A 16,159-nucleotide genomic window follows, 5' to 3' on the forward strand; every position below is an offset into this window, starting at 1 on the left:
AGAAGAAAGGTTATGTTTGGTCACAGGTTTAAAGGAAATGTTTGTGTTTGGTTACATTGATTTGAGAAAGTATAAATGGACAAATGTTACAATCTTATTGGGCCACTTAATAAAATGAGTAAATTGGGTACTGAATAGGCAGTAGCATGGTCCTTTCCCGGTCCCCCACCCCACCCCCCCCCCCCCCCCCCCCCCCCCCCCCAACTTTTTCTTTTTCTTTTTCTCTTCTAACCCCACCTTTTTTTGTGGTTTGTTAACACTATTTCTCTTTTATTTATTTATTTGTTTATTATTCTTGTATGTATGTTTCCATTTTTTAAGATCCCAAGCATATTTATCTTAAACTCTCACATTATCTATAAAAATTGTATTAATTTTTAAAAAATAATGTAAATATTGTTTAACACTTATTTTACGATAAAAGAAAATTCATTTAAATCCATCTAGGCTCTTGCCTAAATCTTGCCCAGGCACCTAGATGCTAGGCCCCAATCCGCTACCTGACTAATGTCTAACGTTTTTAAAATCTAATCATAACCTATTTAAGTTTCTTACATGACTTTGATATTACTGCTTACAATCGCTTTAGTAAAGAGATTGTTTTCTGTTATGAATATTGACTCAAAACTTTGCACTCTCTAATATGAAAGCAACCGCTTTGATTAAACATTGCACTCTTTTGAATTCTGTCCCTCTTCTCGGCAAATCCTGGCTTCGCCACTGATGACAATAACAATTCTTTTCAATTAATCAGTACAATACATGTATTGTGTTATGTACATGTAAAAACCAAACCCTAATTTCGTTTTATTCAGTATTTTAAAGACAAAAGGTTGAACAATTTAATTGTCACACTCATGTATAAGTTGTACAAAAGTGAGGGAGAAACTGGATTTGCATGGAGATTTGGGGACATACAAGTGTCAACATATGTTTGCGTTGAGTAAGATAAGTTCGTTCACTTTCCGTTAAGTTTTACTAGATTAACTGCGCAGACATACATGTATACCTTATCCAAACGTCATTGTTCCCTGCTACTGACAAAACCACCATCTTAAACGGAAGAGAAATTTTCACGATTCTATCACCATCTTAAACGGAAGAGATAATGCATGGATCTATCAGATTCTATCACGATCATGTTACTTTAATTTAAAAATAGACAAAACTACAGTTAATTAGCTATGCTTGCAATGTTCACGAGGTTTATTTTGAAATATTAAAGTAATACATTAATTTAACTGTGAATTAAAATTAGCTTCATGCAAGCTTCAAGTCCAAAAATGGACACCCACCAACTAAAATATCCTCTCTCTCTCTCTCTCTCTCTCTCTCTCTCTCTCTCAACACGGTCTCTGTGCATTTCCAAGTCCAAAAATGGACACCCAACAAACAAATGCTAAGTTACATTTCTTTTTGTCCTGAAAAAAAAAAAGGAAAGAACATTATATGTGAAGAAATATGTAATCGCCATGAAAAGAACTTCACAAGGGTTGGGTTTTTTTTTGTTCTTTCTTCTTTCTTATGCGAGAGTTGGGCTTATTTGGCTTAAGCTTATTTTTAGCTTCTTTCCCTGGAATTTGATTTCATTCTCAATTTACTTTCTGTAATTTAAAAATCGTCATTTTACTCTTTGAAACTCAAAATTCGCTCCACTTTGTCAGTTGGAACTCGATTTTGATCCCATTTTGCCCCCTAAAACTAAAAAATCGTCTCTATAAAACTCAAAATTCGCTCCATATTACCTTAAGTCCATTAACTTCTCATCTAGGTTTGATTTAGGTTTACCATGCTAATTTTTTTTTTCACCTTTTCAATTTCTTTTAAACTTAATATTTTCTTATTGTTGAATATTAACGCATAATGGAGACTTATAATCAAATTTACTGCACATGTGGCATGAGCTTATTAAGTGGTGGGTCCCATATATGCTTCAAGAGACGACCTATGAGTTTCAGAGAATAAGAGAGAATCCACAAGTTAAAATGGGACAAATTTTGAGTTTCAAGAAGTAAAGCGGTAACTTTTGAGTTACAGAAGTAAAGTGAGATCAAAATCAAGTTCTAGGGGGTGTAGGTAAAAATATATGGAAATCCTTAACAATTGGAGTAACGCGTAGGCACATTGGGAATTGCTTTTGAAAGAGTTGAAAGTGCTTCTGATAAATAAAAAAATTCTTTTGATCATACGTAGGCGAGAATAACTACAAAAAGCACTTTTAAATGCTTTTGTAAAAAGCACTTGGATATGTTTGGGTAAAATTTGGCTATAAGTGTTTTTATTATAAACTTGTTGCAATTGAAAATGCTACATAAAAGCATTTGACATGCACTTTTTCAAAAAAGGATTCTATGAGCTAGAAGCATTTCTAAATTTTGCTGTCAAATTTAGATAGAACGCTTTTACCCTGTAAAAGATTATTTTACTTATTTCAGAAGCAATCACAGACGTCAACATGTTTATAAACAGAAGCACTTTTTTTAATAGAAACATTCTCAAACGAGTTTGGTTGGACTATTGGAGGCAGTGTCATCATTTTCAGTTGAGGCCCATGTTTCCAAGGCCAATTTGCCGATCAAAATGGACTAGGCCATAACTAATACAGACTCTTTTTTATGACTTCTGTCTTCTAGTTATTAACACGTAAACTTTCCTGCTTGAACCCAAACACACACAGCCGAAGGAGTCCAAGACCTTATGGGAACCCAACTTGTGGAAGAATTTGAATTCTGAAATATGTCAGTTACTGTTTCCTCCGCAGAAAATGATAGAACCCCATGCCTAGGCCTTCCACGTTTTACATTCATTCAGCCTCCTTCCTCCCATAAGATCCGAAACGCTCTCCCACCCCTCTCCGACACCAAAAGCAAAACAAAGAGAATCCACTGGAAAGTAACTGACAATATATTGAATTATTTTTTAACTCAACGTCCATCATCATTGAATTCTTGGTTTTCATTTTAGTTGCAGGAGTTGCTGTGGTGTAGCTAAAGTGGAGCTTCTGCATTAGCTTCGTTTGGAAGCAATCGAAAGTGTTAGGATTCGTTTGGAAGTATTTTAAAAAGCTAAAAACACTTTTGGTAAAAATGTTTTTGAAACTAATTCTCGGTAAAATAACAAGTGAACTCTGGAAAAATATTTTTTTGCTTCATGCAAGAAACACATAACTGCTAATTCTCGTGCGAAGTATTTAAGTGCTTTTGAGCTTTGATAGGGAAAAAGAACTCCATTTCCCGTGTCAGTATCTCAAACCAATCACATGGTATCAGGAGTTAGGTTAGTTTCTCTGCCATTAGGGGATGGGGAGGGAGAGTGAGTTGTGACTTGTGAGAAACACAAATTTAAATCATTGGATTTAAGGGACAGAGATCTACATCTGAAAGTTTGGACACTTAATTCCTCTAGTAACACATATACAGAGATCCAAGTTTATAGAGTATAAGAAAAACCAGAACCACAGAAAATGGAAAACGAATTCGAGGACAACAGAATTCGAGAAAGAACATACTGATAATAAATCCTTATTGTAGTAAACCCCATTTATTTCTGATGACCTGAATGGCAGATTAAAAGGGGTTGAAAACATTTTCTAAAGTACAGAAAAGAATGTACAAGATATAGCAAACCCATCGGAGACGACCATATCAAAACACATCCACACACACAAACAATATATGGTATATGGCGGCTTACTCGAACGATTCCCAGTTAAACTTAGGGTAGGGAGATTGATTGGCGGCTTTGGATGTCGAAGAGGTTGGGATCAATGCAGGGGCAGAATCGAATGTCTCCCACTGTGTGGTCACAACTACCGGCCCTGATGCCGACTGCCTTGATGGCTGTTCTTGCTGTTGCACTTGCTGATTATGCGTAGGTGAATAGCCGACTGAATTCCTTGGTTGATGCTCTTGAATTGGTGCTAGTCTATGTCCATTCCCATTGGAATGACCATTTGAATGCCTCTGCTGAACTTGCTTTGGAATCTGACTTCCGTTGCTGCTAGGCAAGGAGTTTTTAACTTTCAATACATCTAGAGTTTCGACATACTTCTGCACGCGTTTTACCTTCAAAACAAATTTGTGATCGCATTTTAAAGTTGCACTTCAAATTGTGGAGCAAAACCCATGGAATGTGATTACTAACATGACTAGTAATCGAAATTACCTGCATTTTCCTCTGTAGTTTCACATCTCCGTCTCCCATGATCCCGTCTAATTTAAGCAACTGGTTCATCAATTGCTCAATCAGAACAAGCACATCTTGCTCTGCAACTTTTTTACCTTTACTGATAATTGATTCAAGAGCCGACACCTACATTTCCCAAAGCCAAATTTCAATTTCCAAAACACAAGATTCTAAATTACACAAAATCTTTGCAAACACTTCTTTAACAATACCTGGCCAGCAAGCCTGTCTACTTCCAAGCTGATTTCGGAGATGGACTTCGAAGCCCTTTCCATCTTGGCATTGCGTCGCATCTCAAGATATCGCTTTTCTTGGCTAATAGGGTCCTCAACTAACACCATTTTCGACCGGTCCTTCACCCCAGACATGTCGAGGAAAGCCTTCGAGTCCCTCTCCTTGTCTTTGAATATCAATTTCTGATCTTGATGGTGCAAACCAGTCGGTCCAACCAACATTTTCTTCAAATCCCCTGCATAACAAAAATTACACAATTTTACACACCATAAGTAATTAACAACTACTCAAACATAAATTTCTCAATTCCAATTCCAAAGTGTAATTTGCATGATGCTAAAAATACCATTTTAGAAACACAATAAAGTTACAAAATTGAGAATAAAATTTACCAAAAGAAGATTGAGCGCTGATGCTGATTTCATGGTAAATTGACCCATATTTGACCCGAACCCGAATTGTCGGTGGAGGCACCGAGTTCCGATCAGAGTCCGGATTCCGTTTCTGAACCAGCATTCCTCCCGGTCTGAGCTCCCACTCTCCCTGCCCCGAGTCAGCTCCACCGCCGCCTGAGCTTCCATTCAACTCGGCCAGTGACACCCCTCTAATCTTGGTCTTCATCCTCATCATTTTTACTCTCTAATTTTCCACGAGAGATCTCTCAGGTTTTTTATCTACTTCACAAAATTAGAAACAACCCAATTGAGAGAAAGGCTTGTAGAACAAAACCCTTGTTTCAGAATTCTCAGGCTCTGACCCCAGAAGCATCACACCAACCGCTGAAAAGCCATAGCTTTAATGGCTTCTTGAGAAAGAAATAAACCCAACAACTCATTCACCTGTAAAGTTCAAGCCTTGCGCTAGAAGATAGAAACATGGAAAGGTTGACTGAACCGGGTCCAACACGGAACCCACCAGGACTCAGATCTTCAGCCAAAAAATGCAGACTAAACTCAAACACAGGAGAAAATTTTCCCGGAAAACAATAGTTTTCCCGAGAAAACAAAATGAACCAAGTAAGCTGAACCCCGAGATTTCCCAAAGTGGTGCCGGGAAAATCAATGCGAAATCAGAACCTAATAATCTGATAATTTTGGTTCTCTTTTTTTTTTTCTTCTGGTTCTGGAGAACTCGAGGAGGAGGAAGAGGGAGAGGAGGAAAAATAAATAAATAAATAAAAAAGAGTATAAGAAACAAGTAGGAAGCCAGCTAGCCTACTGAGCTGTTGGAACCACATTATTCTACATCTGTATGTATATATGATCAAATTATAGGCACATATAATTATGCGTAAATAATAATTTACTTAATTTATTTTGCAAAAATAATTGTAAAAAAATAAATACGAAAAAAGAAAGTGAAAAAAGCCGCCAAAGTTCCTGTAAAAATAAAACACGGCAACGAAATTTGGGTACAGCGAACTGGGTTGTCTTCCTGTACCTGCAGACTTTGGATAAAAAATGAGAATTGTTATCAGCATTTTAAAATTTTCATTTAGCATTCTAAATTTTTTATAATTAAAAAGAAAAATACATTTACGAGGAGTGCTAATAACAATTTCTTAAAAAATAATCGTACTTTGTTTTATGTTTCGACACGTGTTTGTATCGGGGTACTTTGGAAATTAAATGGCGACGTAATCATTGTGTTGCTAATTCTGGTGGGTTTAAAATCAACACGTAGAAGATTAACGTGGAGGATCGGCACTAACTTTGGGGTTAAACCGTGGGTGCGTAGTAATTAAGGGTTGCCGCACACGTGTTTCAACCTTTCCGTTTATTTATTTTTGTATTTTTGGTTGTGCATTTCTGAAATATGTTTTTGTTTTTTCCAAAACTCGGTTCTTATGCCTAGTAATATATACATATATATTCCACCATTGCAATCGAGAATTGTTATGATATTAGACTATGTTTGTTACACCTTTTTAAGTAGAACTAACTTAGCTAGAATTAGCGTTTCATGTTGAACTAACGTTTCATGATATTAAACAGGATTCGCACGAACTAAGAACGTCATTGATACGGTGCTAACAATCTTGTTGGTCAACGGAGGATTGCTAACGAGCCCTCAAATCCCACCTTCTCCTTCCCCTTCTCACATCTGCAGCATTTGTGGCTCCCATTCTCCAATCACCAAATTAGTCAATTTTCTCGTTGGATTTTAAATCAGACCAGAATCTAAACGAATTTTTTTCTTTGTCTCCGTTGTCTTCGTGTTTCTACATAGAGGAAATCGTGCAGCTTTACGACATGGTATTTTTGGAGCTCGTGTTCAATTCGAAGCTCATCGTTACCTATCTCACTATCATCGCAAAATGGGTATTTGTATTTTGGGTTTCAATTTCTCTACAACTCAGGTGTGATTTGCTTTAGAAAGCCATGACTTTTTCAATCATCTTCAGACTGTTAATATAATGGATTAGAATCCCTCTAATTAAGCCACAAAAACCCCTTTCCCTTTCATAAGTGGTTGTGATTTGTGTGAGAGAAAAGTGATTGTGGTGGCTGGCAGGGGGAGGGGTTGAGGTTTTTTTATATGTTTTTAAAGGCAAAATAAATAGTAATTTGTGACTTTGTTCGACAATGCATCAAATATTTCACAATTTTAATATTTATGAATCCAAGCAAAGTCAGTCTAGTTTAATTTTTATAACTAGTTCAGTATAAGATAATCCACCCGAACAAACAGAAGTTTAGGGTACTTAGTTTATGATTTTTGGAGTATAGATTGATTTAATAGCACCATAACTAGCGTGGTAGACAACCTTGGCTCATGCTCATTTCATAACTAGGTTGGGTCATGCTCATAATTATGGTATCAATCAAGATAAATAACCTTAGCATGCATTTTCCACAACACGTAAATTACCATTTACATCTCCATATTTTTTTCCGCGTGAAGTAGGATGTGTAAATATTGATATTGGTTCCTTTGTTTGTCATATTTTACTTGGATTTCAACCCAGACGTGATTTTAGGTTATTAAACAAAGATTTCGGGGCATTTTTTTGGAAAATCTTTAGTTGATTACAAATATAATTTAATTGTTACTAGTGTTATTTGAGTTAAGCTAGTTTTAAGCAGAGTAAAAGCTAAAACAAATTCATATGAGAACTTGAACCCAAAAAAAAAAATCATATGAGAACAACTGAAAAAGACTTATCTTCCCTAAAATTATATGTATTTTTTTAGTATACACTTGACTAATTACGCAAATAGAGAAACCCAGTGTGATATATAATTTCATATATAATAGTCTTTGGGCATCTCTTTTGCCATTTTTAATTTTGAACCCAATAAAACACCTAATTCCACATAACTTTGGAAGAAAATGGACAAAGAATAATCACCATAAAATAATAAACCGGACCAGGTCAAAGTCTTTTTCTAAATTTTTCTTCTAGAAGTTGAATATTGAATATTGTATATTTCTTTTAATAACGATACTATTTATATCAAGAGAGTGTAAAATTAAGATAAGTCTCATTATGAGCCACAATAATTTGCTTTAAATATGCATTTGACGAGAATCGAATTTAAAATCTCTCAATTACAAGTAAAGAAAAATATCATTAATTATTGTTATAAAAAGCAAATGTTTTGTATTTTAGAAGTATCAAAAATAGTAAAAACCTTAAAATAATAATAATAATAATTTACGCCACAATGAAATGCTACCGTCGCACCGACACTCCCCTACATGCAAGCCAACACGAGGGAGTTATATGACACGTTGCGAACTGTAAGCCATACAAAGAGTCGAAGCCAAGTATGAACCGTGCGATTTGTTAAAGTTGGGAGTCTATGCATGCGTGGCTCGATGGGGACGGGGCAACCTACGACAGATAACCTCCCTCTAATTACACGATTATCTTAAACTTTGTCCCTCTTTTTTTCTGATTGAAAACTCTCTCTCATTAACTAATCTGTCTGCCCCTACACCAACAACCCAAAAAAAAAAAAAAAAGCATCTGTGCCTTATCATGTTATGTTTTTTTTTTTTTTTTTTTATCAAAAGCTTATTCTATTATGTAAGGTCAGTTATATGAATCTCAAATCATCATCGTATTCAGTTTTACGTCAAATCTTTAGTTAGTTTCAAGCACATCATATCTTTTCTTATAGTCTCTTCCCAACTCTTCATCTACTCATTTTGCCATGAGCCTTCGTCTCGTAGTCGCATCTTTTAACCTAAACATCTGTATGTGTCTTCGGTTCACGTGTTCAAACTATTTAAACCAATTTTCTATCATCTTATCTTCAATGGCGGCCACTTCTTCTTTACCTCAAATATCCTCATTCTTAATCATATCATTTCTCGTGTCCCCACATATCCATCAAAGCATTCTTATTTTGGATACAATTGTTTTCTCCATGTCTTGGTTTTTGATCCCCTAACATTATGTGCCATAAAACATTGTTGGCCTTATTATCGTCCTATAATTTTTTTTTTCCCTTGAGTTTTAGTAGCATGCAACAGTTGCACAACATACTCATAAACTCTTCCACACCATCCATCCTAATTAAAACAAATAATAATTAGTTGAATTATTGTAATTTTCTTTATATTTTTTGGTTTTGGAAGTAGCATCCAATAAGGAGTATTTTTAATATGAATAAACTTTCCAATGAGTATTTTTAATATAAATAAACTCAATTTTAATTCATAGTCTTGTCTTTGATTGGGGACAGGATACCGACCATTTGGGGTATGGAATTTGGGTCATCGGCCGTCAGGGACTGCCTTTTGCACGGCCTCGCAGTGGTTCTATAGACTTTCTGTGGGGCTGATGTCAATTTGTGAGGCACGTGACATCCAGACAGACACAGACATCTTGTTCTTGTTATTGTTGCTTGTGTGTGTTTTAAAACAAGAGTTAATTATATTTTTAACTTGCATGGCTTCGTTGGAAAAAGATTTTATGTCCACTGATTTGAGAAATTTTAACATAAGAAGAATATAATTGAGTGAGATTTGAGCATAAAATATCCATTAGTATATGTCGAAGTTTTTATTTTATGGTGAGAATTTGTTTTCGTGGGTATTCTTTACTTTTTGTCTTTTATGTGCTCCTTAATTATTTTCAAGTTGTGAATATTTAACTAAGATTATACTCTTGTTCTTAATTTTTGTGTTTGAGTTTGAACGCTTCTTTGGCTATCGTTGGTACTATCCTACAACATTTGAATAAAACATTTTATTTAAAAAAATTATCAACAACATAACAATTTATGTTTGGAGTGTAAATACGTTCTACCTCATAATTTAATAAGTAAATTAAAAGAGGGTTTATCTTGACAATTGACCAGATAGACAAATAGTAGGGACAAAGGCAAAAGATCATAAACCTACCCTAAATAGTGATAGAAGTTAACAAAAAAGTTAAAAGCATAGAACACCCAGTTACATGTGTAACCAGAAGCCAACCCTAGAATAATTCGATACATGGGGAGGCCACATTTGGATCTTCTTGAGGAAATAGTTGGTCAACTTGTAGATTCAAAAATGTTATCAAACTATTATTTCTAAGAGTGTTTAATTTACATCAGCGTGAAGTAATAGTAAATTTCTCGTTATTAAACTTATTATTTATTATTTAAGCAATTAATTACTTTAATATTTTACTTAACTACAAACTTTTTATTTATTATTTATGTAATTAATTACTTTTTGCAACATATTAAGTAGCTATATATATATTTCGACCTGTATAAATCTGTGGCGTGGATGACCTAGCAAGTAATCATTTTTAAAGCAACAGCATAGACTCATTGAGAAAAGATAAACAAAAGCTCAGTACACAAAAGGGCTGGGCCAGAACCAGCAAACTTAAACGCTACAATCTGATAACAAGACACCAAGCGGTCGTTATGAGGTTCTTCAAACCACACTCACAATTGAACAAGAAAGGGTATAGTTGAATATCAGAGTACGTAACGAATAAGATTACAAGACTCGAATAATATTATTAAACAAATAAGAATGCCAAAACGGCCACAGAACATCAAAAGCCTACATCATAACTAATTTGTTATTCATACTAAACTATAAGTTATACTTATAGAGATCAAAACCTAGAAACCCTAATTCGGATGGGCTGAGCCCATATACTAAATTAACAAGCAAACTCAAATAATCATAATACTAATATTTTCCAACAAGTTTAGCGTGTGAGACGGTGAGCAGCCTCATAATCTGGCAATGCATGGGCAGCAGTAGCTTCAATGATATCAAACAGCAAGGCCCTCGAGCCTTTCACAGTGCGTCCGATCAGAGACGTTTTGGTAGGACCCTTTTGCGATGCTAAAATAATCTTAAGAGTGAATCGTTCTCCAGTATAAAATTTTGTGGACCCATATGCTTTGACAATAATAGCCCCTCACGAGCCGCAAGAGCTTCAATATGAAGACGCGAAGAGACATACTCAAACACCAAGGTGCAAGCAGCAACAAACTGCCCAAATTAGGCCTCGCATGAAACCCTAGGTTGGTGGTGTTCCAAATTAGATGGAGGCACGTGGAAAGTGCATGTGTCTAAAGTCTAAACTCTCATCATTTTTACTAACTGGAATGATATGGGTTTCATAAAACCCTACTAATACGAGAAGTTAAAGTAAATCTTACGTTTTAAGTGCAATTCCATTTTTCTTAAACCCTACTACCTGAGAGATTTTTTAATGTGTTTTGGATACGAAGCAGTACGCTACATGTTATTATATAATTAAAGGGATATTTTTTAAAAAAATTCCTCCAATCGTATAATTACATGTGATGTACGCCCTAAGTTTCACTGAAAATTTTCTCCTACTACTAACAAAAGGGTTCATTTTTTTAAATATAAAAACATAGTTTTTGTATAGAGAAAGAGCATCTGATCCCTAATTGTGTTATATATGAAGAGAGATGATTTCAGGAAATCAAAGGATGGTGGAAGGTCTCTTTAATGGTTAGTTAGGCCTCAATATGAAAACGAAATCCAACAACTGAGAAATAAAACAATTGAATGCCAGGCTTGTTCTATATTGACTGCTCGAAACGTCCTTGGTTTTGGTTCCGGATAATGGCATTGTGTTGGAAAATGATGGGGCACTGGATTTGCACCTCACTCGCAAGCAAGCAAAAATGCTTGCATTGGCATGCCCTAAAATGCTTGCTACAGAATGCAATCTCTCCTTCCTGCATGCCAACTGAGCATCTCCAAAAGTCTAGTTAAATGAGGGATTTTGGTTACTTTAACAAAAGAATGCTGATAAATCAAGTTTCAACATGCTAGCTAAATGATTAGTTATTTTAACTTTGTAAACAGCAACTAGCTAAATTTAGTTAGGAGGAGAGAAAGTTAAATTTTTGCTAAACAATAAAAATTATAAAATTGCATTGTTTGTAGGGTTCAAGGGAAGAAAAAGGGCTTGGATTATTAAGTTTAAGAAAAAATAATATTAAATCTTTTAACTTAAGTTAAAATAGTTAGTATTTTCGGAAGTGGTGGCTAGCCAAATTAATATTTAGATCCATTTACTGCTACGATAATAAAAATTTTGCTAATATTGTTGGAGATGCTACACGCAATGAGTTGCCAGTTTTGACTAATTTTCATATTGGCCTGATTTTGACGGTGTGAAAGTTAAGTTTTGTGGTGAGCTATCAAATTCTAACACCTCAAAATTCAAGACTACATTTTCATTTTTTTTGGGTGTTTTCTTAATTTAATGATATATATACACAAGTTTGAGATTTGGGTGAAGCCATATGATAGGTTAGTCATACATGAGATTTAGTATCAAATTCACTATTCATGAAAGTTGAACTTAAAATCTCGAGTAATGTTACGTAGATTAATTTGTAGACTAAACTTGTAAACTAAATGATGTGTCACCAATAAAAAACAAGCATGTTAATCAACACTTAAGTAATAATTTAATTATCAACTTCCATGTTTTATTAGTTTACAAAATTTAATCTACACATTTAGTAGTATTACCTTAAAATATCTCATTCGTAATTTATAAATAAAAATAAATATCACTAAAGTATAATTTTATTTGACTTTTTTGGATGTTATGATATAAAAAAGTGTAAAGTGGGAGATAATCATGTTGGTATAATGTCATCTTTTTTTAAGGAACATCATCAATGAAGAATGAAAGTGCAATTGGGCTTAGGCCTTGTGTCCCTCATTAGACCTCTTTTAGGAAATCATTTGCTTCTTTGTTTAATTGGGTTGAATATTAGGTTAATTATGATGGATCTTTGATCCACACGTCCCGAATCAATTCTACGTGTTGGTTTCTAGTTAAAAAGTCAAAACTTTAAAATATCTCACAAAAATGTAAAAAAATAAAAAAGAAAGAAAGAAAGAATTACCTGTCCCTATCTTTAGTCGCTGGTCAGAATTACCAAATGAGCCTTTTTTTTTTCTTTAATTTATTACAGTGGGAGTGGGTCAAAAGAATTTCTAGTAATATCAATAGAACTTAATAAGTTAATCCTACGCTAAGAAATTAATTCGGAAGTCTAGGTTAATATTTTAAGAAAACCAACATGCAAAGCAATGTAAATTTTTGTAAAACTGTCATAATGTTACGTATTGTTGTTAATTTCATAATGTTATAATATATTTTTATTTATTTAGTGGGTCACAAGAATTTCTAGTAACATCAATAGAACTTAATAAGTTAATCCTACGCTAAGAAATTAATTAGGAAGTCTAGGTTAATATTTTAAGAAAACCAACATGCTTTAATTTTTATAAAACTGTCATAATGTTACGTATTGTTGTTAATTTCATAATGTTATAATATATTTTTATTTATTTATTTATTTATTAAAAAAATCTTAAATCAACTCAACCTACAAATTTATAAGTCTGTTTGAAAAATAATGTATAGTGACATCATTGACCCTATGGTTGCATTCTTAGTTTATTACAGGTCAGCACTTCCCATCCAATATATTCATCCTAAGCTAGCGAGAGCAATTGGGAAAACTCAGCACACATAATAACGGGTGTATTTCTACTCACCGTCCTCCGGTGGTGGATAATGCTTACCACTTTTATTTATCATTGTTGAATAAATTTAAATTTTAAAATTTATGTATAAATTTTAAAATTTAAACTCATCAAAGGATGATAAATAGGACCATAAACAAAAATCTTCCATATGATAATAGGGGGAAAGAATTTGACAAATATACCGCAAATGTGCAGATAAAAACGGAAGCACGTGGGAACCATAAAAATAAAATGTTGCTTGGTTCCAGAGACACATGCGCAAACATGCATGGCCCCCAAAAAAAAGCACAAATCGAAACATGCATACCTGTTTCGGAAAAAAAAAAAAAAACTTGCATGCCTGTCAATGTAGCAATTTTTGTCACACATTTCCCTCCAGACAAAACCAATCCAACAAAACATAAACCTTATCTTTGAGAAACCAAACAAAATGGCTAGGCCAAAATCCTTATCTTTTACTTTGGGAATTGCCGAACTGAGAAAGTAGCCATGGCAGCGCTGAGCTGCAAATTTCATCACCCTATGGTCTGCAAGAATTATCGACATGCCAAAGCAAAACCCTCCATCTTTTGCTCAATGAAGCCGTCGCAAAACAACATCAAGGTGTTTAATTATATATTAATCGGGATTATATTAAAAATTAAACGATGTTTTTTTGCTAATACCTGATCTCCATGTCTTGAAATAGGTAATTATAAACGGAGCAGCGAAGGAAATCGGAAGGGCGGCTGTAGTTGCAGTGACCAGAGCTAGAGGAATGGAGGTGGCTGGTGCAGTGGACAATTATCTAGTAGGAGAAGATATTGGGAAGGTATTTTCATTCATTTCTTACTACATTGTACTTTTTAAACATACGAGGATATTTGATTTTTCCTTGTAACAAAATTAGGTGTGTGACATGGAAGAGCCTCTGGAAATACCGATAACTAACGATCTCACGATGGTCTTAGGTTCCATTTCACAGGTAACAAACTCAACGGTTGAATATTAATAAGCATATACATGCGTGTGATTATTCTGTCAACGCTTCTCAATCTTGCGAGAAAATTGGCAGTCTAAAGCATTGGGAGTAGTTGTTGATTTCACTGAGCCTTCGAAAGTCTATGACAATGTTAAACAGGTAATGTTCAACTACATTCATGTAGTATACATGATACATTAAAATCCCTGATTCTGTTTTCAAATTTGATTGATTATTTCCCTACTAGCAGGCAACAGCATTTGGCATGAGAAGTGTCGTTTATGTGCCGAAAATTAAATTAGATACAGTATCAGCATTATCTGCGTTATGTGACAAAGCCAGCATGGTGAGCACAGGGTGAGATGTACTTCATACAATAAGTTTTCAGAAGCTCTTTTGCTTTTCTTCCTCCTTTATCACAGAATTAAACCATACATTTGTCACTGATGTGTAGCTGCAACTGTGTTTAGGGTTGTCTTGTTGCGCCAACTCTGTCCATTGGATCGATACTCCTCCAACAAGCTGCAATTTCAGCATCCTTCCACTACAACAATGTAGAAATTGTGGAATCAAGAGCATCTGCAATGGTAAATTTGGTTCCTCATCCGTTAAAAATGGCAAACTCTCACTATCTTATATGTATGAAACCATATTACATATATATATATGTATGTATATATCTTAATGTGCCGATCGCTGTTTTCCCTTGAATATGTAACATCAGAAGCCTAGATATCCTACACAAGAAAATAATATGCTAAAGTTGCCCTTGGTAAACAGGATTTTCCATCATCAGATGCAACCCAAATAGCCAACAACCTGTCTAACCTTGGCCAAATCTACAACAGAGAAGATATTTCAACCGATGTTCGAGTAAGCTCAAGTACAATTTTTAGTCTATCGGTTCTAGTTTTATCCCATGGACTGGAACTCATTACTATATTTTTATCGTACGTGCATAAGGCAAGGGGCCAAGTTCTGGGAGACGACGGAGTTCGAGTGCATAGCTTAGTCCTTCCCGGGCTCCCGGCTAGCACAACAGTCCATTTTTCTCGTCTTGGAGAGGTTTACTCTCTGAAACATGACATCACAGATGTGCAATGTCTGATGCCAGGCCTCCTCTTAGCAATCAGAAAGATTGTGCGCATTAAGGTAACCAATTTATACATTTCTATCGCATCGCATCTCTTAAAAATTTTCAAGTACATATCCTGCTTCAACCGGATCACCGATTAATATCTCTTCTGTCTTTGTTTCTTTACTGCAGAACCTGGTGTATGGCTTGGAGAAATTTTTATGAACCTTCAGTCTCATTGATGTTAAACTCAACCACATACTTTCGACTCCCTTGTAACTTAGAAAAGAATGAAGATCGATTTTGTTAACTATCTTTATTCCGTTATGCTCCATCGCTCGTAGAAATCGGGACTGTCAGCATGAACAACTAACGGAGAAGTTATAAACTAGCCAAAATCGACAAGAAAAATAAAAACTAGTTGGAACGACGGAGATGTTATAGTGTGATACCGTAGTACCACGAGGCAATGCCCAATATGTGAAAGAGTAAAATGACCAGCTGATTTTGTTTGGGAGTCAAGGCTGCCATCGAGCAACAGCCTCTACTTCCGACTTCAGCTAGGCAAAACTTGTCCGAAAAGATTTGGCCAGCGAGTATGCACCGTTGATCAAGTCCACGGACGGCCAGCACGCTTTATGGGAATGTTATTTGCATGAACAAGGCAGCTGGGTTAATTACCATGTGGG

The 16,159-nt window shown here is 35.0% G+C and overlaps 2 protein-coding genes across 2 annotated transcripts; one reads left to right on the forward strand and one right to left on the reverse strand.

Annotated features, from left to right (window-relative positions):
- Nucleotides 1-3,396: 3,396 nt before the first annotated feature.
- Nucleotides 3,397-5,649, reverse strand: LOC137734812 (BAG family molecular chaperone regulator 1-like). Its single transcript, XM_068474095.1, has 4 exons — nucleotides 4,812-5,649; nucleotides 4,398-4,654; nucleotides 4,165-4,311; nucleotides 3,397-4,064 (listed from the first exon to the last, which is right to left on the reverse strand). Exons 1-4 carry the CDS (start codon nucleotides 5,047-5,049, stop codon nucleotides 3,690-3,692), a joined length of 1,017 nt encoding a protein of 338 aa, XP_068330196.1. The 5' UTR covers nucleotides 5,050-5,649; the 3' UTR covers nucleotides 3,397-3,689.
- Nucleotides 5,650-13,877: 8,228 nt separating this feature from the next.
- Nucleotides 13,878-16,105, forward strand: LOC137735664 (dihydrodipicolinate reductase-like protein CRR1, chloroplastic). Its single transcript, XM_068475113.1, has 9 exons — nucleotides 13,878-14,037; nucleotides 14,123-14,245; nucleotides 14,324-14,398; nucleotides 14,489-14,554; nucleotides 14,646-14,741; nucleotides 14,866-14,982; nucleotides 15,176-15,268; nucleotides 15,359-15,547; nucleotides 15,663-16,105. The coding sequence occupies exons 1-9, from the start codon at nucleotides 13,924-13,926 to the stop codon at nucleotides 15,693-15,695; spliced, it is 906 nt and encodes a 301-aa protein (XP_068331214.1). The 5' UTR covers nucleotides 13,878-13,923; the 3' UTR covers nucleotides 15,696-16,105.
- The last annotated feature ends 54 nt before the right edge of the window (nucleotides 16,106-16,159 follow it).

Source organism: Pyrus communis, chromosome 5 (assembly GCF_963583255.1).
Source record: "Pyrus communis chromosome 5, drPyrComm1.1, whole genome shotgun sequence".
NCBI lineage: Eukaryota > Viridiplantae > Streptophyta > Magnoliopsida > Rosales > Rosaceae > Pyrus > Pyrus communis.

Bases quoted from the DNA above. Each gene is read 5' to 3' on its own strand.
- LOC137735664 (XM_068475113.1), top strand. From the start codon at position 13,924: ATGGCAGCGCTGAGCTGCAAATTTCATCACCCTATGGTCTGCAAGAAT. The intron at 14,555-14,645 runs GTAATGTTCAAC...CCCTACTAGCAG, and splicing joins TCTATGACAATGTTAAACAG to GCAACAGCATTTGGCATGAG. The intron at 15,269-15,358 runs GTAAGCTCAAGT...TACGTGCATAAG, and splicing joins ATATTTCAACCGATGTTCGA to GCAAGGGGCCAAGTTCTGGG.
- LOC137734812 (XM_068474095.1), bottom strand. From the start codon at position 5,049: ATGATGAGGATGAAGACCAAGATTAGAGGGGTGTCACTGGCCGAGTTG. The intron at 4,655-4,811 runs GTAAATTTTATT...TTTGTTATGCAG, and splicing joins CAGCGCTCAATCTTCTTTTG to GGGATTTGAAGAAAATGTTG. The intron at 4,312-4,397 runs GTATTGTTAAAG...TGGGAAATGTAG, and splicing joins TAGACAGGCTTGCTGGCCAG to GTGTCGGCTCTTGAATCAAT.